General features: G+C 34.9%; 3 protein-coding genes across 6 annotated transcripts; 1 reads left to right on the top strand and 2 right to left on the bottom strand.

Annotated features, from left to right (window-relative positions):
• Positions 1–756: 756 nt before the first annotated feature.
• On the top strand, positions 757–4350 carry LOC123200591 (EIN3-binding F-box protein 1-like). Its single transcript, XM_044615849.1, has 2 exons — positions 757–1031; positions 1682–4350. The coding sequence occupies exons 1-2, from the start codon at positions 1007–1009 to the stop codon at positions 3610–3612; spliced, it is 1956 nt and encodes a 651-aa protein (XP_044471784.1). The 5' UTR covers positions 757–1006; the 3' UTR covers positions 3613–4350.
• Positions 4351–6108: 1758 nt separating this feature from the next.
• On the bottom strand, positions 6109–10806 carry LOC123200908 (protein WVD2-like 5). Of its 4 annotated transcripts, none has more exons than XM_044616288.1 (10): positions 10651–10806; positions 10499–10546; positions 9698–9961; positions 9375–9626; positions 9215–9255; positions 8883–8954; positions 8644–8740; positions 8475–8546; positions 8204–8314; positions 6109–6988 (listed from the first exon to the last, which is right to left on the bottom strand). In XM_044616288.1, the coding sequence occupies exons 3-10, from the start codon at positions 9953–9955 to the stop codon at positions 6605–6607; spliced, it is 1287 nt and encodes a 428-aa protein (XP_044472223.1). In that variant the 5' UTR covers positions 9956–9961; positions 10499–10546; positions 10651–10806; the 3' UTR covers positions 6109–6604. The 4 variants fall into 4 exon arrangements, with proteins under 4 accessions (XP_044472223.1, XP_044472227.1, XP_044472224.1 ...); XM_044616292.1 differs by having other exon boundaries at positions 9381–9626; positions 10651–10805; XM_044616289.1 differs by having other exon boundaries at positions 10499–10551; positions 10651–10748.
• Positions 10807–14432: 3626 nt separating this feature from the next.
• Positions 14433–17630, bottom strand: LOC123200335 (G-type lectin S-receptor-like serine/threonine-protein kinase SD2-5). The gene has a single exon (XM_044615487.1). The coding sequence runs from the start codon at positions 17011–17013 to the stop codon at positions 14557–14559; it is 2457 nt and encodes an 818-aa protein (XP_044471422.1). The 5' UTR covers positions 17014–17630; the 3' UTR covers positions 14433–14556.
• Positions 17631–24943: the final 7313 nt, after the last annotated feature.

Consider the following 24943-nt stretch of genomic DNA (forward strand, 5'->3'; position numbering starts at 1 on the left):
TGACAATCTCTATAATTCACAACAGGCATGTTTGGTAGAAAAATAAAAGAAAATACTTACCTTTTATTTATACCACCATGTCATATAATTCCACTTTAAGTATAGTTTTAATGGTATAAATAATATACAATAAAACTATGTGTATCTACTTTGGGTACACAAATATGTACACATTTATATGTGTCATCATGTGATTGGATGATTTTGAATTAAGAATAAAATAATAACCAATCATATGATGACACATATGAGTGTGTATACATTTGTGTACTCAAAATAGATACACATAGTATTACTCAATAATATAATACATTATTATGTAATTAATAATACAAACATGTCCAAATCCAAATAAAAATAAAATTCCAAATAGGAGAATTATTCTTTTAATAAATCTAAGTCTATTGACAAGAAATAATAATTTGTATATTAATGATGATATCTCATCAATTAAATAATTTCAAATTTAAGATTAAAAAAATCTAATAATATAATAAAACACTATCATTAATAATTAAATTAATATTTATTATTAATACACAAATACCATGACCACCGTTACCCTAATACTAAACCAAATCTTAAAGTAACCCCGTATCCAAACAAACCAAATTCACAAAAAAGGGAAACAACATCCAGAAAACCACCACCTGGTTTCTGGTATTGGGAGAATACAACAAGGGAACCCCACTTCTGTGAACAAATACATTGCATGTGAGATTTTCTTGCCTGTATTGTCACGCACCGAAACCACACTCCACTCATATTAAAAATCCCTCTTTTACAGCAAACTTCTATCATTCATTTTTTCTCTTTTTTGCCCTATCTCATAGGGTTTCCATCTCCTTCAAGCTCTAATCCTTCTTATGCACTCCTGTCTTCAAAAACTATACGGTGTCGTAGCGGTTTCGCTCTTCCTACAGTCTTTCTTTTTTGCTCTCCTTGGAGGGTTTTTGGGTCAGGATCAGTTCAGATTTTTCCTGCGGGATTCTTTTGAGCTGTACCCATGTCTAAGCTCTTTGCTTTCTCTGGTAAGTTTTATCTTTCCTTGATTTTTTTTGTTTTGTAGTTTAATTTTTTCCTGGGTATGTTAGTTTTCTTATTTTTGGGTTGTTTAATTGGCTTCGTCGCCTTGTGGATCAGATCTCCGAACGTATATCGTATAAGTTGTTTGTGATCTTGTAAGTCATGGTAGTGTTTTGTTATAAACTGATCATTTGTTGGGGTTGATTAGATTAGATAAGATTTTTTATAAAATTTTATGGATGTGATTACTCCTGTTTGTTGTGGATCTGGTAGAGGAGGTTTCTAGATCCGTATTTTGAAGATGTTGAAAATTGAGCAGCTGCTGGGAACATAGAGATTGCTTTATTTTTTCTTTAACAGGTGTTGGTGTTGTAATTTTGGTTGAAATTCCTCCTAAATCATTGTTTACATGCTGTAATTCTATATTTTTGAGACCTTATGCTATAGCAATAGTTGATGGAAGTCTTTGATAATTGGTTTTAATCATGGGAAAATATGAATAGTTTGGTTCATAACTGTAAACTACTGTAAGATTATTGATGATGTTGAAAATTTGTATTAATGCATAGTGACTTTCTATGTATTTATCAATATTTCCTAAAAAATTTTAGTCTTTATTGTTGTTCTTATCTGAGATGTTGATTTTCAAACACAGGTAATGATGATTTTTGCCCTGGGGGGCCAATCTACCCAAACCCCAAGGAGTCGAGCCTCTTTTTGCCGCCCCTTGGTTCTCATGTGGATGTGTATTTTCCTCTTCGCAAGAGGTCTCGCATTACTGCTCCATTTGTTTTCAGTGAAGAGAGATCTGAGAAGAAGCAGGTCTCTATTGAAGTCCTGCCTGATGAGTGTCTCTTTGAGATCTTCAGACGGCTGCCTGGAGGTCGGGAGAAGAGCACCTGTGCTTGTGTTTCCAAGCGCTGGCTTACTCTTGTAAGCAATATCTGCAGAGATGAATTTAGCAACAGATTTTCAAAGCCTGAGGCTGATGTTATTGAAAAGAAAGTTGAAGTAGCATCTGTGGCTGAAGATCTGGATGTTGAGGATGATGGATACCTCTCTAGGATCTTGGAAGGAAAGAAGGCTACAGATATTAGACTTGCTGCTATATCTGTGGGAACTGCTAGTCGTGGAGGATTGGGTAAGCTTTTTATCCGTGGAAGCAATTCTAGTCGCGGTGTGACAAGCGTCGGCCTTAGGGCAATTGCCCGTGGCTGCCCATCTCTGAAGGTGCTCTCCCTCTGGAATGTATCATCTGTAGGGGATGAAGGTCTTGTTGAGATTGCTAGTGGATGTCACCAGCTAGAGAGGCTTGATCTTTGCCAGTGTCCTTCTATTACCAACAAGGCTTTGATCGCAGTTGCAAAGAACTGCCCTAGTTTGACTGATCTGACCATAGAGTCTTGTTCCAGCATAGGGAATGAAGGTCTGCAAGCTATTGGGCAATGCTGCCCCAATCTGAAGTCCATTTCAATCAAAGACTGTCCTCTTGTTGGGGATCAAGCAATCGCTAGCATCTTGTCTTCGGCCACTTATTCCCTGGTGAAAGTGAAGCTTCAAAGGTTGAATGTCACTGATGTTTCACTAGCTGTTATTGGACACTATGGCAAGGCAGTAACTGATCTTACCCTTACTGGCCTTTCAAATGTTGGTGAGAGAGGCTTCTGGGTCATGGGTAGCGGTCATGGCTTGCAGAAGTTGAAGTCTTTGACAATTACATCCTGTGGAGGAGTAACAGATCTTGGCCTTGAAGCTGTGGGAAAGGGTTGCCCAAACTTGAAACAGTTCTGCCTCCGAAAATGTTTGTTCTTGTCTGACAATGGGCTGATCTCTTTTGCCAAAGCTGCAGTATCACTTGAAAGTCTTCAATTGGAGGAGTGCCACAGGATCACCCAATTTGGGTTTTTTGGTTCTCTTTTGAACTGTGGTGCAAAACTGAAGGCTGTTTCACTAGTGAGCTGCTGGGGGATAAAGGACCTAAATCTGGCAGTACCTCTGTCATCTCCTTGCAAATCCTTGATATCATTGTCCATCCGTAACTGCCCCGGATTTGGTGATGCAAGCCTGGCCATGTTAGGGAAGTTGTGTCCTCAATTGCAGAATGTGGACTTGAGTGGGCTTCAGGGAATAACAGATGCTGGAGTATTACCTCTAGTTGAAGGCTCTGAAGCTGGTCTGGCAAAGGTTAATCTGAGTGGTTGTGTGAATGTGACAGACAAAGTTGTTTCAACCATGGCTGATCTGCATGGTTGGACTCTTGAAATGCTCAACCTCGATGGTTGTAGACAGATCAGTGATGCAAGCTTGGTGTCTATTGCAAATAACTGCCTCCTTCTCAGTGATCTTGATGTCTCAAAGTGTGCAGTCACTGATTTTGGAATTTCATCAGTAGCTCAAGCAAGGCTCCTCAACCTGCAGATCCTTTCGGTGTCAGGATGCCCCTTTATTTCGGACAAGAGCTTGAATGCTCTCAGGAAGATGGGTCAAACCCTTTTCGGATTGAATCTCCAGCACTGCAATGCAATTAGCAGCCGCACCATTGACATTCTTGTGGAGCAGTTGTGGAGGTGTGATATCCTTTCATAAACAAGCTAAGCATTTGATGAAACCCCATCAGTGAATTAGTGTGACAGATGCCAAGGGTGGGGTTGTGGTAAATCAGGAAGCTTCAAAATTCTAGTCAGCCTTTATGTGTAGCAGCAGTTAATTTAGTTTTTGGGTCCATCAGCTATGGGTCTTTGATATTCCAGTACTCAGGTGTCTTTTTGCAGGGAGCATATGGCCACACTTATTCTTCTTTTTTTCAGTTTTCCATTGAGTGGAAATCTGTTTCAAGTTTTTCGACCCAATAATGGGTGCCAGTTTACTCATGGCCTTGATTCCTGAGAATACAGTTACCTAGTACTGTTTCTGGGTTCCTTTTCTTTCTCCCATCCTGTGTTTTAGCTGAGTCCTGTTTCTTACCTATGCTTGGACTAAGCTTTCATTCAAAGTCTTTTTATGTGAACGTGATGGTCGGTTGGTCTTCTGTTTCACTTGAAGGGCGGCTTTAAAATCTCATTGTTGTTCCGTTGGTTTTTAACAGTTTGAATATTGGAATGGTGTCTTGTTGTCGTGGAGCTTGGCCATGGCAGCGAATTATATGGTCTGCCATGACAGCCCTTATGGGTTGTTTTTTTACCAGTTCCATTGTTTTTACGAGCTCCATTTGTTTATCAACTGTACACTATGCAACGGCTTCATCATGTAATGTAATCAACTACTGCCCTTTGTGATGTAAACTTGTCTGCCTTTTTTATTATTTAAATAAAGTCAATTTATGTATATGTTACTGTTAATTGTGAATGAACTTGGTTAGACCTACACATCAAGAGAAGAATTGATTGTGCCTGCCTGGAAACTAAACACGAACTTTCTCGTGGATGAAAAACTAAAGTCTTATTCTCTAGTCTACATGTTTGTTAAGCATCAAATGTAACAGTCACTGTAGAGTGGAACTCTTTAACCCAATGCAGCAATCATCCACAGGGCTGGATTGGATTGATTCCAGTTGAGTCAGATTATGAGTTATATTGGCGAGTTTGGTTGGTTACGTGTTTTTAGAGAAGCGGGGTGATTGAAGGTGAAATATTAAAAGAATTGTTAAAAAAAAAAAGTGAATTTATCAACAATTTAATAGAATTGAGCTGGGGATACGAGCCTGGGCCAGCTTTGTGCTATATCCGTAGAAATAGAAGGAAGTGTGAACATGGTCATATTTTTAGGAAAAGCAAGCATTGTTATATGTTGCAACTAAAAATGGATGTTTGAAAAGTAGAATTTATGAATGATAATGGGAAAATAATATTTGGCAGTTGGAAAGAGCATCCTGGAAGTTTGTACATATCTTTTTGACCCTGTCAACCTATTGCTTTCCCCACTTTTGACTTGGGATTCCAAATTCCAACTCACAACTCAGAATCCTCATGAAATCATTTGCATAATACATTTGCATCATCTCTAAGGCCCTCTAGAATCTCTCCTCTCCGATGCATATCCTCATGTAATCAAGAATCATTTGATCAGTCTACATGTGACCTCTATTACTTTAAAAAAGAAAAAAGTCGATTTGATTGTTGATAGTATTAGGTAATGTTATCCTAATAATTTTGTTGTTCCCATAATATTTATCATAGATAAAATCTCTTGCTTTGCTGCCAATTCTTATCACATGGGCTTGTGCTAGGACTTGAGACTTAATAGGGAAAGTCTTGGTATAGCTAAAATTTTCTTGGAGCATAGCAAAAATATTAAAAATCATTCATTTCTCTTATATTGTGTAATTCTATGATTTGGGTTCTCAAATAAGACTAACGCATGCAAGATTTTGATCTTTACATCATTAATTCAGTTGTAAAAAGTAGTGGATATGAACAGGGTGATTCAGAATAAATATCAACTTGAGATTAACTTTACTCCAAAACGGTGAGTTTGAAGTGGGTCAAATTATAAACAAAAATACTAAAAAAAATAATGAGTCATAAGAGAAGGAAAATAATTATTGAGAATAAAACGAATCATCAAAAGAAAAAAGGAACTTTGGTGAAAAATACAATTGACGAGCCCCAGAATCCACCCTTTAGAGGAGTAGCAGTTGTGAAAGAAACTTGTCTAATGGGTTAGACCAAAGAGCCAGAATAAGATAATGGGCTGTTTTTGAAATATTGATGAGGTAACTGGTATGCGTTAAAGACTCCAAGCAAAATGCAGTCAGACTCAGCTTCCAACCTGCAAACGAACTCAGACTGATGGCATCATGCCCAATAACTCACAACTACACAAACTTCCTCACCAAAACCCGATTATTCTGACCACCAGACCTTTATACATGTCTTTGTCTCCGCCCATCAAGAAAATATCCAGAACCTTATCAGAGAAACATCTCAAGTGTCTTCACTTCTCAAAGAATGAAATTTTGCTTAACACTCCGTTGACATCACAAGGTTTAGTTGAAAGAGAGGAAGAGCAAGAAAGACGAGAAACTTCCTTGCAAAAGGATACATCATCTTGTTTGCATGATGAGCTGATGTTGGATGAGGGCTATTTGAAAAAACAAAAAGGAAATACCTCATTATAACACAGATATAAATATGAACATTAAGAAGAAATTCACAAAAAGGGGGAAAAAAATTGTCCACAACTGACAATTCCAATTGTTCAGGAGCAACCCCCCTTCAAACAAACACCACCTAAAATAATGCAATAGCTAATGACAGATTGACTTGCCCAAAATTTTCCATAATAATCTAAGAAAGCCAGAAACTAAACAATATAAATTAAGATACCAACTTGGCAAATATAAACATACACTGCTCCAATTAGGAATGACAAGACCAGCAAGCTTCTAACCACGCACACAAACAACAAATGTGTGGTGACATCACATCCCAAATGAAGAATCCTTCATTCTTTCATCATTAAATAGTTGAGAGTCTACAACCTTTCTTATTTATGCATTATCAAGTCAACAACTTTGAATAAGCATCCAATTCCAAACTCCAATGCTATAGGTTCTTGTACAAAGGTGGATTGATCTTACTCACCCAAATGCTGGTTCCTCGTCTGTAGCAAGCTGAGTTTCTTCTAAACCAGATGCAGGAACTGACTCCTGGATGGGAGAATCAGCTTCCTTTGTTGAATTCAATGGAGTGGTATTTTCATCATTTGCAGCTTTTGCTGATGCCATCTTTTCTACCTTGCTGGAATTGGATAAAGTACTCCTTTGAGAAGGCAGTTTAGGAAGGGACTTCCGCTGTGGCTTCTTCAATTGTACAGGAGAAACTCCTTTGGCAGAGTTGCTCTGAGAAGCTTTCTCATCCAGACTTAGTCGGACTGGTCGAGTGCTAGGGGTTTCATTTCCATTGGTTTCCACAGAAGTCTTCTTTCTACCAAGTTTGGGAGATTTGGCCCTTGTTGTTGGCATCTACATCAAATTATATTAAAGATAAGGAAAAAGCAATAAAAATTGTCTTATAATCTCTCTGGCTACCCATAACTAGTAGATTCGCAGATCAATTCTGCAATGTAACTGGAATAGTCAAAGAGGTTGATTGGAAATAAAAATAATCAATTTTGCTGAACTCTAATCATCAATTGAGTATATACTGTGATAACATTCTGTTAGAGACCCAAACATGCAATCAAGATATATTTTCTGAATGTATATACATAAAATGAGGCAAAATAATCAGGAGATGAAAGTTAGGCTGCATTCCAGAACCAAAAAGTAAATTAATTTCAGGAAAAAGGAAAATAATCAGGAGAGGGTAGTATATATCTCAATAGAGGGGTGCTGCTTCTTAATTCCCATTCAAATCAAACATGACCCAAGAGTGAAATATAAATACAACCAGAGAAACTTAGCCTCCAAAGTATCCACTCTACTCCTCAGTCCTTGTTTCTCGAGTTTCTATCTATAAATCCACATCTCCCATCCATTATCTGATATTCTATGCTAAAGCTTTGGCCAATGCTTAATATTATAAAATTTGCACTTTTAATAAACGAAACACTCTTTGATTTCCTCCCAACTTATGGTATTTAGTTGGTTCAAGAAATATAAAGTAGATTTCCATACCAAGCAAAGAAAAATCCATGTGCTTGGCTGCAAACTAATGAGCTGGGATCATCAAAGATAACTTTAAAAGCTATAACATAGCAAAATGTAAACTAACTACCACCATATAACACCTTAAGTAAAGCTTTGAATCACAGTAATGCTGCAAATCAAAATCAATTCTGGCATAACTTTTACCAATATGCAAACAGACACACACACACACACACAAAGTCTTTCGATTAAGATGCATTTATATCATTTAGATCTTGTTAGAACAGCTACCAACATTCAGAAGCAGATAAACCAAACTGGTATCAACAAAGCATTATCAAATAATGCTCATATTAAAACTAGAGGCATCCTTTTTGTTACTGTAATTAATAAAATTTAATCAATCCATGCAGGGGGCAATGACCGCGACATCAGATTAACACTTAATGATATCTCAACTCAAAGCAATGAATTGCTGTAAGCAACATAGTTCACATAGCATTCTCCATATGAGTGCCATGATATGGTAATTCAGAGATGAAAATTAGTTTTCATTTGGTTAAATCTTAGAAAAAAGTATAAACTTGCCTTCTTTAACTCCACCTTAGGAGGAGGAGGCTCTTGGTAGAAGCTTGGCATTGGAGTTGCTTTAAAATTCAAACTCTTCCTGAGCATCTTAATCTCCGCATCTTGAGTTTCCTGCAGGATAATGGAAATACCACCCTCATTCTTAAGGCTTGGTAAGTAAAAGTCATGTGCCCAAGTGGAAGTAAATCCATGACCTCCCTCCACCACATGCTGATGGGGAGAGGAAATACCATTTGGGTAATTACAGTCTACCACCAATATAAAATACCACCTTAGATTTGGCTTGCAAGTTACTTCTTTCTAATTCCTTGGCATGGATCTTTTCTTCAAGCTTAGAGTAGAACTGCACATCATGAAAAATGGACAATTATGTTTATCTTTCTGATGATGTAGTTGTAAGCATCATAAAAACTCTCCAAAGTTGCAAGTACAAAACTAACCTCTCTCCTTTTCTCAGCTCGCTCATCACACTTAAAACTGAAACCATAATTCGGAAGTGCACCCATCTTCCGAGGCTTGTTATCTCCTGCTGCAGAACTATAAAGAACTTAAGGATAAACTTATAAATCCAATCTTACTACAAATGGAATTCTGGGACAAAAAAAAAAAACTGAAGGAAACCTAGATGGCAGCCTGTCTCAAGCCCAAAAGGTAGAGAAATACAAAACAAAAGGGATACAGAGAAGATTCCACATCTTCTTCAGCATTTTCAACAGGTTCTTTCTTCACAGGCTTCCATTTTGTCCTCTCCCTGCATGCAGGAGAAAATAGTTTCACAAAACAGCTGGAAAATAAGCTGTCATCAATCAACGTCACTTAGAAGGTTCGCTTTCAGGAGAAAAGCACTAATTGACAAATCAGATATCTTTAATCCAGCTGGCCAACAAAAAATTTCCAAATGATCACTTTTGCAATTTAATGTAATGAGTTCACTAAGGCTTATAGACAGACATATGGCTACAGATAAATGAAATAATAATATTGTGAAACTAATCAATGCAAAGTCCATACACAAGGCCTTCAGCTGACACTGCATCAGAATTTCCAGATTGCTGAAAGAGAGCAAAAACAATGATCAGAAAAAACAAAAGGTATTCAAAATCCAATAATAACTTTGGTAATCAAAAGTTGGCATATGATGCTAAAAAAACATAAAAAGAACGGTATCAACCTTCACCTTAGATAAATGGGGCTGTCTTTCATTGAAAGACCTGCTATTATAAGACTGTTTGGAGTGTAAATTCATGCCAACAGAACCATTCGAAACAGTTGATGATGCCTCAGCACTTTTACCATCCCAACTTTTCTTCACCCAAGTTGACGAAATGCTTCTCAGATTTGAGGGCTTCTCATTCTTGGTTGTGCCACTTCCCTTCAGTGGTTTGGACGCCTTTGAGGTATCAGCATCCTTTACTTTCCCGACCTGACACACACTAGCAGGTTTTAGATTGACAAATGTTGACTAAGCAATACAACAGTTCCGTTAATTCATACCTTGAAAACATTGGAGCCATTGCTTTCCATGTTAGCATTTGATCCATCTCTAACCTCTCCACTAGTTATCCTCTCAAACAACTCGAGAACACTTCCTGAGTCTCCATTTGACCTAAAAGTCTCAGTAACCTCTTCAAAAGTCCCATAAGCTTCGTCTGAAACATCCCCATGTTCTTCAGGAACAATTAGTTGCATATGATCACCATTTTGCTGGGCCGCCTCAAGCCCATCGGTCACTTTAAGTTTATCAAAATCCATCAAACACTGCAAGCAAGAACAATATCCAATCATAATTTCGTCTTATGGTTCTGCTTTTCAAACATTATTTAGCACAAATATGACAGTATAAGTCACACGAGAATAAAATTATTCACTTATGAACTTAACATATACTGTCCGCTAAATTCAAAAAAATGCGAGACTATAAACAACTAATGATTCAAACATTGTGGTACAAATACGTATTTTACAAACAAATCAAGTCAAATTTCAAATATCCAAAGCACATGCAATCAAATCCAGGAAAACCTATACAAAAACAAACAAATTCAAATGCAAACAGAATCTGAATACAGAACAAGATTTAGAGAATCAAAAGATCGCCACGTCAATGAATACGAATATAGAATCAGTAGATTAACAATGATCTACTCAAAGCAAAATAAACATGCGACAAACAACAGATACAAAAACGCAGCGTTTCACAACTGAGCAGTAGAAGTGCGAAAAACATAACAAGATTCAAAAACTTGCTTTATTTTTTGTGAAATTTCTCAGCAGCCAAACAAAACTTCTACTTACCTTGAAAACTGTGCGACAATCAAAACTCCATTAAGTATGTGGCAACAACTGAACTTAAAAAATAAGGTAAAAGAATTTGTTAAAGAAGTTAAGGGATCTAAAGTGGATGAAAATGAAGAAGGTTTAGAAAATCTAAGAATCCGAATCCTTACCAGTACGATCTTTTGGATTCAAAAGTCGAATTTCAAATCATATTTTATTTATTTGAAGTAACTATGTTTGCACTTTGAACGAAGCGTGTAAGGTCCTTTTATAGCAGCTGCTTTCAAATCCATTTCAATTTGTCAGAGTCTATTCTATTCTAAGAGAGAGAGACAGGAGAAGAGAGAGAAATACGGTTACTCTCGTACAAATACGTGTATGTATATACGGTTATATGTAATAATTTCAAAATGGTATAGGAAACAAAAAGATTGGTTGGAACTGGAAAAAACATAATGTTTTTAAAGAGTTTGATTGTCCATGTCCATAGGTGATATTAATATAACATAATTAAATATTTAAAATTAGTCTTAGTTATGCTGGCATGGCATCAATATTACAGTTGAAATGATCTGACTAACTAGATATGTGTGACAAAAAGATAATGTGTGACAAAGTTTGGCCATTTTAATCAGATTTTGAGCCACCAGGGAAGAAAGAGAGTGTTGGGGTTGGGGTTGACGATACATTAAAGTAAATTGTTGAAAAACAGTTGCCAAAAAGAGAAATTAAATTTTTTGAGATGTAAATTTAATGTTTTCAATTTTGAAGAGAACAGTTATAAACCCTAAAATATGAAAACTCTAGATAGTAATGGTGAAAAAATGACTTTTTAAAACTAAAATGAGAAAAAAAGATAAAATTTTGTTTTTTTAGATAAAATTTTTAAATAACGTTTTTACTTCTGATAATAATAACAAAATTTAATAGACAGATGAATATTTAACAAATAAGAGTTTAAGAATGCTCTAAACCTTGAGTGAACATAAGTTTTTTTATTTTAAAGATAAAATAATAACAAATCATATATTATGTATATAGTGTTACTTAATTTTGAAATAGAAACCAGTAAAACCAATATTTAATAAAAACTTAATTTGAGATGTCATGTTACTTTTTTAAACTAAAAGAATAAAATTGTTTTTACACCAAACTTCAGGGTTGAACATGTAATCAATCCTTAAATAAACTTATTTTATGAAAATAATAATAATAATGAATTGTACACGATGTGAATAAAAACGAAAAGGTTTACGTTAATGCCAACATTATAAGATGAAAAATTAATGCTTTAAAGCCACGGTGAAGTTTTTCAACCTTGTCCATCATTCTTATGTTTATCATTAATTACGGGAACGATGGAGGCGTCCAAGGGGGCCGCTTGACCCTCCTCACCTGTCGACACCCAACGATCAGCGCAATTTTTTTGAGGTGGGTATATGTACTTCACTTTGAGTTGGTGGTGAAAATTCTTTTGTTTTTTTTTTACCAACCAACCCTGTATATGAATATAGTTAATTAATAAAATTATTAATTTTAAATATATAAATAAATATATATTTATATATATTATTATATGATTAAATAATTTTAAATAAAGATAAATTAATATTTTATTATAAAATTATATATATATTATATCTAAAATAAATACCAATAGCATTGCTGTTGATAAATATTCATTTCAAATCAGTGCAATTCCAAAATATACCCACATGGCACGTGATACCAGCAAATAAGCAATTGACAGGGTTGACATATAGAATTTGCACGTGTAAAATGGGCCCACATGTTCCTCTTCACTGTTCTACAAGCCATTCTATAGAATTTGCACGTGTGAATGGGCCCACACGTTTCTTCTTTCATTCCCTTCATTCATTTTCATCCAAGTGTTGTTTTCCACTTTATATGTTGAGGCAAAAATGAATTCGAACGAGTTAATATGAATCAATTATAAGACAAGTTTTAATATAACAAGGTTAACAAACTTAAACTAAGTTTGAGCCAAAATTTTTATAATAAAACTATGTGTATCTATTTTGGGTACACAAATGTGTACACATTTATATGTGTCATCATGTGATTGGATGATTTTGAATTAAGAATAAAACAATAACCGATCATATGATGACACATATGAATGTGTATACATTTGTGTATCCAAAATGGGTACACATAGTATTGCTTAAATTTTTATAACTCAAACTCAGTTCAAACGAATCTAAGCATGCTTGGATGTTATTTACCATATGTTAAATTAATAAATTTTCTCTATTAAAAGTTTGTTTGATTTATGTAATATTTTATTATCTTGATAGATTATCTACAAAATTATTGAATATAAATTACTATTATATTTGATAAAATTTAATAAAAATTAATATGTGTAAATAATTATTTTATTTGATTAAATATAATAAAATAATATTAAAATATTATTTTATTTAAATATTTTTTATATAATTATTTTAAAATATTTTTCATGTAGTTTATTATATTAATTAAAAATGTGAGTATTTTAATCCTATAGCAAATATAACTTTAACAATCTTTTAAAAATTAATATGTATCTAACACATTATTATTGATAATAAAAAATTATCAAAATTTTTACATTATTATTTATAATAAAAATTTATCAAAATTTTTTATTACTAATAAACTAAATAAAATAATACTGATTATAAAAATAAATAACCACAACAATTTTTTAGTGCTCCCAAAACAAATGTCCCTGAAAATCTTTTGCCCGCCATATGAGGGATAACGCCGCACTTTCAGGTGATAATGATGTGGCCCAGAATTCTCTTTACAATGTTAACTTAGATTTATACTTCTGTTGAACAAACATGGCCATGGCCAACTCAAGAACACCAAGGACCCATATTTCATAATTATAGGAAAGGGTTCAGGGTTCTTAATAATTTATTCATAGAGTTAACAGAAGAAGATAAAAGGGTTTAGGGTTCATAATTTGAAATAGAGACAATTTAGGTAAGGGACAAGGACCCATTTCAATTTCAAACAAGTATGAATGGCTCAACATTATTTTCTTGGCTCTAGTTGATGCTCCATGACTTCCATATGCGCAAACTTTGATTGCTTTCTTATGGACCCTACATCACTATGAAGACAAGAGCTGGTTAAAATAAATTATGTAAATTAATCAGTGATGCAAATTGTTAAGTTGAGACTTGCCATACCTTGGAGCTGCTTGTAGCTGTTGTGGTGTTGCCTACTAAAATCATATCCGTTTTATGGAATTCTGGCAAACTAACATGGGGATAGATTCAAATCGAATCAAACTAACTCAAGTTCAAATCTATTTTGATTCGAACAAGTCAAACTTCAATTTAAGAACTTTATTCAAGTTTAAGAGTTTATGAATAATTTCTTATTCTAACTCAATTAAAACTTGAGTTTATCATTTTCAATTTGAATCAAATTTAAGTTAACCCTTATTCAAATTTGACTTTATTTAAATCAACCACTAACTAGACCGAAATGCACTCAAATATCTTCATTTTCATTGCAAACAATTAGCTTCAAGAAGGAATCAGGAATCCTAATCAAACAAACGAGTACCCGAGAGAGAAGAGCATTATCAAATGGGGCAGATTAGGCAGAAAACAAAAACGGATGGTCCTATGATTTTAATCTGATTATCTCCAATGAGAAGGACTTTTGTTCCTTTTATAAGCACAATAATCAGATACTGAATGGTTAGAAGTAGAACTCACACACCCATAGATTTTTTTATTGTTATCTGTCTCTATCCCTTTAAATGTAACTTCTTTAAAATTAATATAGGGCGTGTGTTTATTATAAAGGGCTTTAATCTGGGTCAGTCTCACCCGAACAAAGTTTAATTCAATATAGAAAATAATTAAATTTTAAATTTGATTTGAGCTGGCTATTAATTTAAACTCAATTTATTCAATTAAAACTCAGATAACTCAAATTGAATCCAGTTCTCATTGATCTTGCTAATGGTAATGGCTGATATTACAAAATTTGAATAAATCTAATATATATACAAAGAACAAACATGGAATTGGACCATGTTCCAGTAAATGTTATCTTGGGGCGGAAAGGCCCGCGGCTGAAAGATAACCATCACTATTGCAGTCTGATGGTCCTGGGGAAGTGCCCTCCCCACTTACCGACTTGAACAAAGTTGAATAAAGACGTGTACCCAGTGGAGAAGAAGCTGAAGGCCGAGGAACTTCGCAGAGACCTTCAAGCATTTGCACAACTTTTGTCATTGATGGCCTTACATACATATCTTCCTGTATGCACCATAGTGCTACTTTAATGGCTGTATAAACCCTCTCATCATGATCATCTACCCTTAATCTTGAATCAAGTACGTCTCTCAATTTCCCTTCTTCCATCATCTTGAATGTATAAGATGGGAAATGTGATTTTTCTGAAGTTTCTGACGGGTCATAGTTTTTTTTGCCACCAATGATCTCTAACAATACCATCCCATAGCTATAAACGTCACTTTTTTCTGAAACTGTATAGTTTGTGATCCATTCTGGTGCAAGATACCCTCTTGTGCCCCTTAAAGTTGTGAAAACATGGCTTTGCTCACGAGTCAGTAGCTTAGCCAAGCCAAAATCAGAGACTTTGGCAAGGAAATTCTCATCAAGAAGCACATTTTCAGGCTTTATGTCACAATGAACAATTTTTGCATCGCAATCTTCATGGAGATAAGCAAGCCCTTTTGCTGTACCTAAAGCTATGTTGAATCTAGTTTCCCAGTCTAGCAGATTGTCTTCTCTGTCTCTCCTGAAGATCCACTTATCCAAAGAACCATTTGCCATGTACTCGTAAGCAAGAAGTCGATGGGCTCCTTCAGCACAGAAGCCTTTGAGCTTGACCAAATGCAGATGATGGATACTTCCAATGATGCTTACTTCGGCTCTAAATTCTTTCTTGCCCTGGCCAATGCCTTCCAACTTCTTCACAGCTAACCGAGTTCCATCTGGGAGAACCCCTTGGTATACTGAGCCAAACCCTCCTAGCCCCGGTTTCACTGAGAAATTGTTAGTTGCATTTTGGAGATCTCTGTAACTGAAACGGACTGGCATCCCAGATAAAGTCTCCAAAAAATTATCTTCGTCTGATGTCTCTTGAGGAGATTCTGGCACCCTTTTCTTCTTATTCCTGTAATACCGAAACGCCACATAGAGTAGAGCCAAGATGACAGTTAATGTTGAAATGACTATAATCACAACATATGGAAAGCGTTTTTGGTTACTTGAATGCCCTCCCCCATTAACGTCATCACCTCCATCATTCAATACCTTAATGTGTGCAACAAAACCTGAGCCCTGATCAGAGCTTTGGAAGGAACCTATGCTGTCAAACAAAAAACAGTTCCCTGTACTGTTCTGGAAGAACAAAGCAAGGCAAGAGCAATTATGAAGGCAAAAGGCTTTGCAACCATTCAAATCAGTTTTTGAAGAGGATGTAACATATGGAAGTGCAAAATAATTCAGGTCATCTCCAGCATTTAGAAGCTCAGTAGAACCCTCTGAACCATCACAGGGAGAGACAATTCCAGTATTGCAATTTCTAGATGTAAGAGCTTGAGAGCACTGGCACCTGTTGTTACCAGAACAAACATAATATGAATCACAAGATTCAGGTGTGCTGCACGGATTATTTGGTATTTTTGTAGCTGAAGCAACAATTGACCCTCCATTCTGGAGATTGTAGAAGGAAATAAAACCATCATTTCCTAGAACTGCAATCCAAGTGGCATTTGCATCAGTATTATCCGAGAATACAAATTGCCACAATAAGACTTTGTTTTGATCATAGAAGTTCCATGAATTTGCTATCAGGATTGACAAAGTGACCCCACCACCACTTTTGTTAATGATTTTTCGGACATCCTTTGACATAGACCAGTAAGTTTGAGGGCTTGGGTAACCGGCAGACAGAACCATATCTCCGGATTTGATGCCAAGAAGGTAGCTGACGTCATTGCTACTAGGATTACTTACAAGCTGCATGCCTTCCACAAAATCCTGGTTTGACATTAGTGTATCAGTGGGATGACTAAAACTCTCCCAAAGTACACCATTGTCATCCCCAAGCATAACCAGATTTCCTGAGTTCTGCAATTCAATTGCAGAAATAGATTTACCATTTGTATTCACCGTCCAAACAACATTATCCCCTTTTTGTAAAAACACTTTACCATCTTGATTGAACACAAATTGGTCAGAGTCTGTAACTGGTGAGCCTCCATTAGCAGACCAGATTGGTTTTCTACTCGCCAGGTGCACAATAACCAGCAGAAACAATGTGACATCTTCAGTAGTTTGGAAGCCAAAAGCAAATTCTAAACTATTTGATAAAAGAAACAACCCATCGTTATCGATCCAATTCATTTCAGACCCTTGAAATACTGGAGTGATCTTGCCAATACCTTGAAAACTAGCCACACAGGTCTCAGAGATAAGAATAATAGATATTGAAATGAAGCCCAGGAAACGAATAACTTCCCAACTCTCCATGGCTAGACCCACCAAAATCCTATATTCTGGGAAAATCAATAGGAAAAAGAAGAGCAAGCCGGTTGAACCAGTGAAACAAACTCTTTATTCAGCAATTGAGAACAAGTCTACAAAATTCTCTAAAAGCCCATTAGAAATCATTATAACAGACGAAAATAAGAGACAATATTGACCAGATACGAATGGATGAAACAAATAGAATGCAACCTATGTGAAAGCAGGCGTTGAAATTGCAGAAAACTCCGTCAAATCCCTGAAGATTTTGATAAGTACAAAATTAAGCACAAACCATTGTACCTGCTCTTCATTAAGCCCAAAAAGCGACAACCCAATTCAAGAAACACTGTGAAAGACAATCAGAACAAGTACTTGTAGGCCATTAAATAACCTCATGCTGATGGTTGGTAAGTTGAGTTTGAACTTTGAAGTTGAAGGCACAGGTCTCTGTCTTTTTCCTATATCTGTTTCTGCTTTTCTCACAAGTTTTGAGAGATCTGCGTTTGGTTTTGTTAACTTTTGAAGGAAGGTTGTTTTCTGAATAAAGTATTTGTAGACTGCTGTGTATGTTCATCTTCCATTCCCGGGTGTGGAAGGTATTATTATTTGAGGATGGAAGAGTGAACATATAATAAAGCTTTAACGTGGACAGACAGGTTCAGTTATAATTATACTAATCATACAAGTCAAAAGATCTTGTCGTCTATTGAACATCATGTGACCCATTGTTCTGCATCATCACTGACAAAACCAATTCAGACCAATTCATCACTTCTACGGGAATTTCAAAAAATCATTAAAATGATAACATACCAGACAGACTGCAACTTGTTTTGTGATTCGTTGTCTTATTTAATGGTACTATGTATCAACCAACTGATCTAAGTCAAGCTCGATCATGAGTTTGTCATTGTGGTTAAACCAAGTTTAAGTTCACCCTTATTAATTTGATTTTGAATCGAATCCACCCATAAGCTAAGATGATTATTGATTTCCATGGTTGGGAGAGTTTTAAGTTCTGAAAACTTTCACCAACTTTTGGAAAATTCTCTGAAGGACAAGCCAAATCTAAGGCTAACTCAAAGTTAAACAATAATAAGGATGTAACCCCATTATTATAACTCTTAGTCATAACCCCATTACATCCTGATAAAGAATTATATACTATGATATAATAAGATTTTGACACGATAAATTTCTTACCATTGACAGTCATTTGTAATTAGAAAATGCAGAAATCTATACTTGACAATGAATGGCTTCCTACTAATTATTTTCAAGGCCAGCAGACTTATTCCTACATAAGGTATAGTGAAAACTCAAACTCAAATTCGTCAAATTTCAAAAATTTAAACACCTACCTATCACTCAATTTCTGTTAAAATATTATGTTAAAGTTAAAGATAAAATAATCATTTTATTAAGAATATTAAAAAAATTATAATTTTATCTCATCCAAAAAAAAAAAAAACTAACAATTTCACATTTGCCTAAACATTTCCAATTTTAAAAAATGACTATTTTTCCCCACACTTGAGTTTTTCTTTTCTACCCTCTCTGACCACCACTTTATCTCTAGCCGGCAACTTCCTCTTCCCACCCTTTCTGTTTGAATAGTTTGGTCGATCATCGTTAGATGCAGTGCAATAGAGATGATGAAGAGACGTTGTCTCTTCGTCGAACGAAGAGATGTCTTTGTTCCACAACCTCCCAAGACACTTGGTTGAAATATTGCAACGATGAGGGTGGGAAAAGGAAGTTGTCGACCAGAGACAGGAGAAAAAAAAACCTAGGTGTGGGGCAAATAGTCATTTTTTAAAACTGAAAATATTTAAGTAGAGATGAAATTGTTAGTTTTTAAAATTTGGAGAAGGGGGGAATGAGATAAATTTTTTTTTTTTTTTTTAAAGCCAAAAGACTTATTCCCACCCAAGGTATAATAAAATCTCAAACTTTCATCTTTTAACTTTAAAAAACTCAAATATTTATATAGGGGAAAGGACTATTTCCCCCCCATTGTTTAGTTGAATCTCAAAAGCATACCCACACCAGATGAAAAACTCAAAAACCCACCCAAAGTTTAATCTGTTTGCATCCATCCACATCTGCAGTTAAATTTTTCGTTAAATAGAGGGGTAAAACCGTCATTTTACTGTTTATATTCCACTGATTTAATTCTATCGCATTTTCCCCCTCCGATTTTAAAAGTTACACTTTACCCCTATCCCTAAACTTTAAAAAGTGACTTTCACCCCCTCAAATCCCTAATTTTTTTTTTTCATTTTCCCTCCGGCCACTGGCGACGACGTGGCTGGAGGGAGAGTGACGAGGGCTCGTCCATTCTCTGGACGACGCTCGTCCCTGGAATGGACTACGATTGTCCATTCTCTGGACGACGCTTTGTCATCCAGAATAGACGACGATTCGTCTTTCAAACTGGACAACGATTCGTCGTCGAGATCTGGACGAAGAAGCGTCGTCCAGATCTGGACGACGGTCGTCCTTCTTGGACGACGATTGTCGTTCAGAGGTGGTCGACCTCTGGACGAAATCTTCTAAGCCGTTGTCGGAAAAAGTGGCTGCATTTCAGGGGAAAAAAGTGAATTTTTTAAAACTTAATTCAGGGGACAAATGTTAGTTTTTCAAATTAAAGGGAGAAAATGAGATAAAATTTTAATTATTTAATATTATTGATGAAATTACTAATTCGCCCCTTAATCTAACTGAAAAAATGTAGGTGGAAACAAACAGATTAAATTTTGGGTGATGATTGGGTTTTTCATCTGGCGTGGGTATGTGATTGAAAAACGACTAAAACATGGGTGGGAAATAGTCCTTTGCCCTATTTATATATAAACAAATTTATGTTAAAAATTTTAATTAGAGTTAAAGCTAAACTGTTATTTATTAAAAAATTTTAAAATTAAATTTTTATCACATTTCCTCCCCAAATTTAGAAATCCTACAATTTCCCCCCAACCCAATATTTGAAAATTGATAAATACCCCCTGAGATTTGTTTCATTTCTCTCTAGCACTGATTTGCTATCTCTAACCATCGGTCGTCCTCCCTCTCACCTTATCTCTCCAACCATTTTTGGTTGATGTGTTGTCTTCATCTCTCAAACAAAGTCGACGAGTCTTCATTTGAGAGACAAAGACAATGCATCTTCATCTCAAACGAAAACCGTTCATCTTCGTCTTGATCAACAACAACCAGAGAAGGAATGGAGAGTAATTGGAGGGAGAGATAAGGCGGGAGAAAGGACGACTAACAGTCGAAGACAACAAATTGATGCTAGAGAGAAGAGGAACAAACTCTAAGGGTGTATTTGTCAGTTTTCAAACTTTGGGTTGGGAAAAAATTATAAGTTTTTTAAACCTAAGGAGGAAAATATGATAAAACTTTAAATTTTATCATTACCCCTAATTCTAACTAAAATTTATTTATAGGTGGGTGCAGAGATGTCAATGGGTTGGGACGGACCGACTCTGACTCGGCCCATTGGGTTAATGGGTCGGGTCAGGCCCGAGGCCAAACAGTAACGGGCCTTCGAGTCGGGCCAGCCCGTTAAAATATAAAGGCCCAAAGCCCCGCTCATATACTAACGAGCTTTAAATGGCTCGGGCTGGGCTTTATTCAGGCGAGCCTTAAATGGGCTTTATTCAGGTCGAGCCTTAAATGGGCTTTATTCCGGTCGAGCCTTAAATGGGCTTTATTCGGGCTGGGCCTTAAATGGGTCGGCCCGGCCCATTTAATCAATATTTAAAAAAAAATTAATTAAAATTTTTAAACACAAATTATTTTTCAATTATTAAAACCAATGACAGTACCCCTAATATTTTATTTATAATTTTTCACTTATGGCAGAGGAATACCGTGGTTACATGATGAAAAATATTATAAATTGTTAATATAATACAAATAAATTAATTTACATATTGTATAAATTACAAAACATAAATAAACATTTATTTACTCATCTTCTACATCCAAATCTTTGAATTCTTCAAAGACATTTTCTGTCACACGATTCTGTAATTTAAAATCAGCTTTGACCTAATCTTTCATGTACATTATTGCTTCGACCATATTTGGATGTAAATTAGATCGTCTATCATCCAACACACATCCCCCTGCACTAAAAGCGAATTCCGATGCTACAGTTGACACCGGAGGTGTTAGTAGATCTCGAGTCATGGCTGCAAGCACAGGAAAAGTTTTTGCCTTGTCTTTCCACCATGCCAAAACATCTAGTTTTTCAGCATTATATCTTTGCATAATTTCAGGATAATGGTTAATATTGATATAATTATAAAATTGATTATAATTTATACTTTGACTAGCAGTTTGTTTACCTTTGCGCAATTAATACCATATGCGTGACTTTTTTTTACCTGAACTATCAAAACTTATCTCTGGTGCAGAACTTTATCTAGTTTTTCCATATTTTTGTTCATAAATACTATACATATCAAATAAAAAATCCTGAACATATTCAACAGAATTAACATTGCTATTAATTGACAATTTTTTATTAATAACATCAAATAAATTTTGTAATCCATTAGTTTTTGTCCTATGATCTAAAATAGTAGCTGCAAAATAAAATAAAAGAATTTTACTCCAATATTTTTAAAATTTTTGTTCCATTTGCATACATATATTTTGAAAAGTATGATGAGAGTGACGATACCTATGTTCTTTAAAAATATCACTTATTTCTACCATACTATATATTATAGAACAAGTTATTGGATAATACATACCTGAGCAATGATCTGTGGCTGTTTTCAATGACTCTAACAAGTTCATTAAAGTCATAGCTATTTTCCAATCTTGATCTGTCAAAAAAATAGGATCTTGAGATTCCATTGGTTGGGTATTGAAGTATCGTGTTATAGGAACTTCATACCCTTTGCATGCTTTCAATATGAGATATGTTGAATTCCACTTAGTTCTAATATCTATTTTTAATTTTTTTCCTTCTTAATCCCATTGATCTACATAATTGATGATATTATTGTACATGTGATGGGGATGATGAAATATAAGCAATGACATGTCTAATTACTTCTAAATGTTTTTTTGCCAAACTCAACCTATCTTGAGCGATTAAATTAATAATATGATATGTACACCTAATATGAAATAATTTTCCATTAAATAGAGGAGATAAATGATTATACATATATTCAATAACTTTTATCATTATTTTTAGCATTATCAAAAGTAATTGAAAAAATAGAATTATTAATTTTATATTCCTCAAACATATTTGCTAATGCACGATATATTGCAAGACCACTATGCGGATATTCTAAATTTCTAAATGCAATAATTTTTTTGCATAATTGTCAATCAGAATTAATATAATAGGCAGTTGCACAAAGATACCCTATATTAAGGATGGCAACGGAGAGGGGCGAGGAGGGGATATCAATCCACGTCCCCGCTACGGGGATGAAAATGATTCCCCGCCCCCTCCCCACAAAGAAAAATCTCTTCCCCATCCCCTCTCCGTCCCTGCGGGGAAAAATCCCCTTCCTATACCCGCAAAAAAAAATATTTTTTTTTTACCTTGTAAATACAATATAAATATATTAAATAACAAAATTAAGCAAAATTAAAATTAATCTACTATTTCAAATACCATAAATATAATATATTAACTCTTTTAATATGCATAACAAAAATCTAAATAAATTTTAAAAACATAAATAAATTAAAACTATAAAAACATATTAGTATTTTAAATAAATATATTAATATAAAAGGACGGGGAGGGGAAGGGTCGGGGCGGGGAGGGGACACATGTATCCCCATCCCTGGCCCATCCTCGATTGCGGAGATTTTTTTCATCTCCGTCCCCGTCCCCTTCCCCGTTTCTATTGGGGAATTCTCTCCCCGTTAGGGTCAAGGAGGGTCGGAGCCCCTAAAATCGGGTTCAAATTGTCATCGCTACCCTATATGTTGATTTGTAGCAGTCCATAAATCAGAAGTTATTGAAATAACACCATTAAAATTACTTAATTCTCCAATAATTTTTATTTTCATTAATTCATAATTTCTCAATATATCTTATCTAAGAGTTGACCTAGGAATTCTTCTAAATGCTGGTTGAATACTATTTTACATCATCCATTCTAAAATTTCATCTTCTGCATAACTAAAAGGTTGATCAAAAGCAACGACATACCTGACCATGTAATCTCGCACCTTCATTTGATCGTACATAAAAGTCGACATTTCTCCCATATGTCCAGAACTGCTCGGACCTCCTACTGAAATGGCACCTGGACCAACAGATCGCGATCTAGTGAATGCAATTTGTTTCTGTCCTCTAAGTTCATGTGAAATTTTTTTACAGTAATCAGTAACATGTCGGCGAAGATGTCCCATCCCACTTGTACTTACACATGTTAAACAAGCACCGCAATGTTTGCATACTGCTCGACGAATTAATTTCTCCTCTATTGTTTTCTCTATTCTATCAAAGTGTTCTCATACCATTGACGTTTGTTTTCTTTTTCTGTCTGTCGAATAATGCGAACTTGTACCCGTACTTTCACCCGTTGGTGCTCCACCTATTCCACCTTGTGCATCATCAATAATATCATCAGCACCAACATAATAATATTCAAATGGATTGAATTCATTTGACATTGGATCTATTTGTAATATTTTGTAATGATAAAATTAAAATAAAATGAGATTAAAAATATAATAAATAGTTGAGATTAAGAGTTTGAGAGATTGAGTTTGAGAGATTGAGAAATTTGTAATTGTAATTGAAAATGAAATTTGATTATTGAATAAGTTTTTATAGGGAAAAAATAAATTAATTAAAAAAAAATTTTAAAAAGTTAAGCAACGACTACTGGCGCTAATAGCCGTTGCCAACGGCTTCTGACCACAAGGCAGAAGCTAGCCAACGGCTTCTGCCTTGTGGCAGAAGCCTAGTCTAGCTTCTACCATTTGGCAGAAGCAACTTCTGCCAAATGGTAGAAAAAACTTCTGCCAAGTTGCAGAAGCAGCTTCTGCCATTTGGCAAAAGCAATTTTTGCTTCTGCCGCAAGGCAGTAGAAGCAGTTTCTGCTGCCTTGCGACAGGATATGTTAGAAAAAAAATTTTTTTTAAATTTATATTATAAACAGTGATGGGTCGGGTCAGGCCAACCCATGAGTCTAATATTAAAGCCCAAGGCACGACCCGATAGGCTCATGGGTTTGGCCCGACACTCTATAGTATTTGGTTGGGCTTTCTCATGCCTGGGCTTTTTATCGTGCTTCGGATCAAACCTCCATTCGATTCGACCCAATTGATATGTCTAGGTGGACATTTGAGTTTTTAAAAGTTTGAGATTTCACTATACTTTAGGTGAGAATAAGTCTTTTGATTATTTCTTAATATTCTTAGTAAAATGACAATCTTACCTTAGTGAAATATTTTAATAGAAATTGAATGATAGATGAATATTTGAATTTTTAAAAATTCAAGGATATGAGTTTAGGTTTTTAGTATACCTTGAGTGGGAATAAGTCTCTTGGCCTTAGTTTCAATTATGGTTTATATGTAATACCATAATATAACGTCATTTATTTACTAAGTATAATTTTATAGTTAAATTTGATCCGGATTAAACATGAACAAAATTCAATTCAACATCAATTCACAATCAATAAATTAATATTAGAATTTAGTTAGAAACCAATTTTATTTTATATTTTATCCAAATTAGTTTAAATTTAATTTGTTTTATGAAATCAAATCAAATTTAACTTGAACTTAGTTTATTCAATCCACATTTGAATTTGAGATCATATAGTTTGGGATCAACTCCAAGTTTCTACCTTAACAAATACTAATCTAAACTAAAATTTTAATTATCTCACTTGTGAAATTACTTATCGAGCATGCGGAGAGTGACCAA

Source organism: Mangifera indica, chromosome 17 (assembly GCF_011075055.1).
Source record: "Mangifera indica cultivar Alphonso chromosome 17, CATAS_Mindica_2.1, whole genome shotgun sequence".
In the NCBI taxonomy this organism is placed as follows: domain Eukaryota; kingdom Viridiplantae; phylum Streptophyta; class Magnoliopsida; order Sapindales; family Anacardiaceae; genus Mangifera; species Mangifera indica.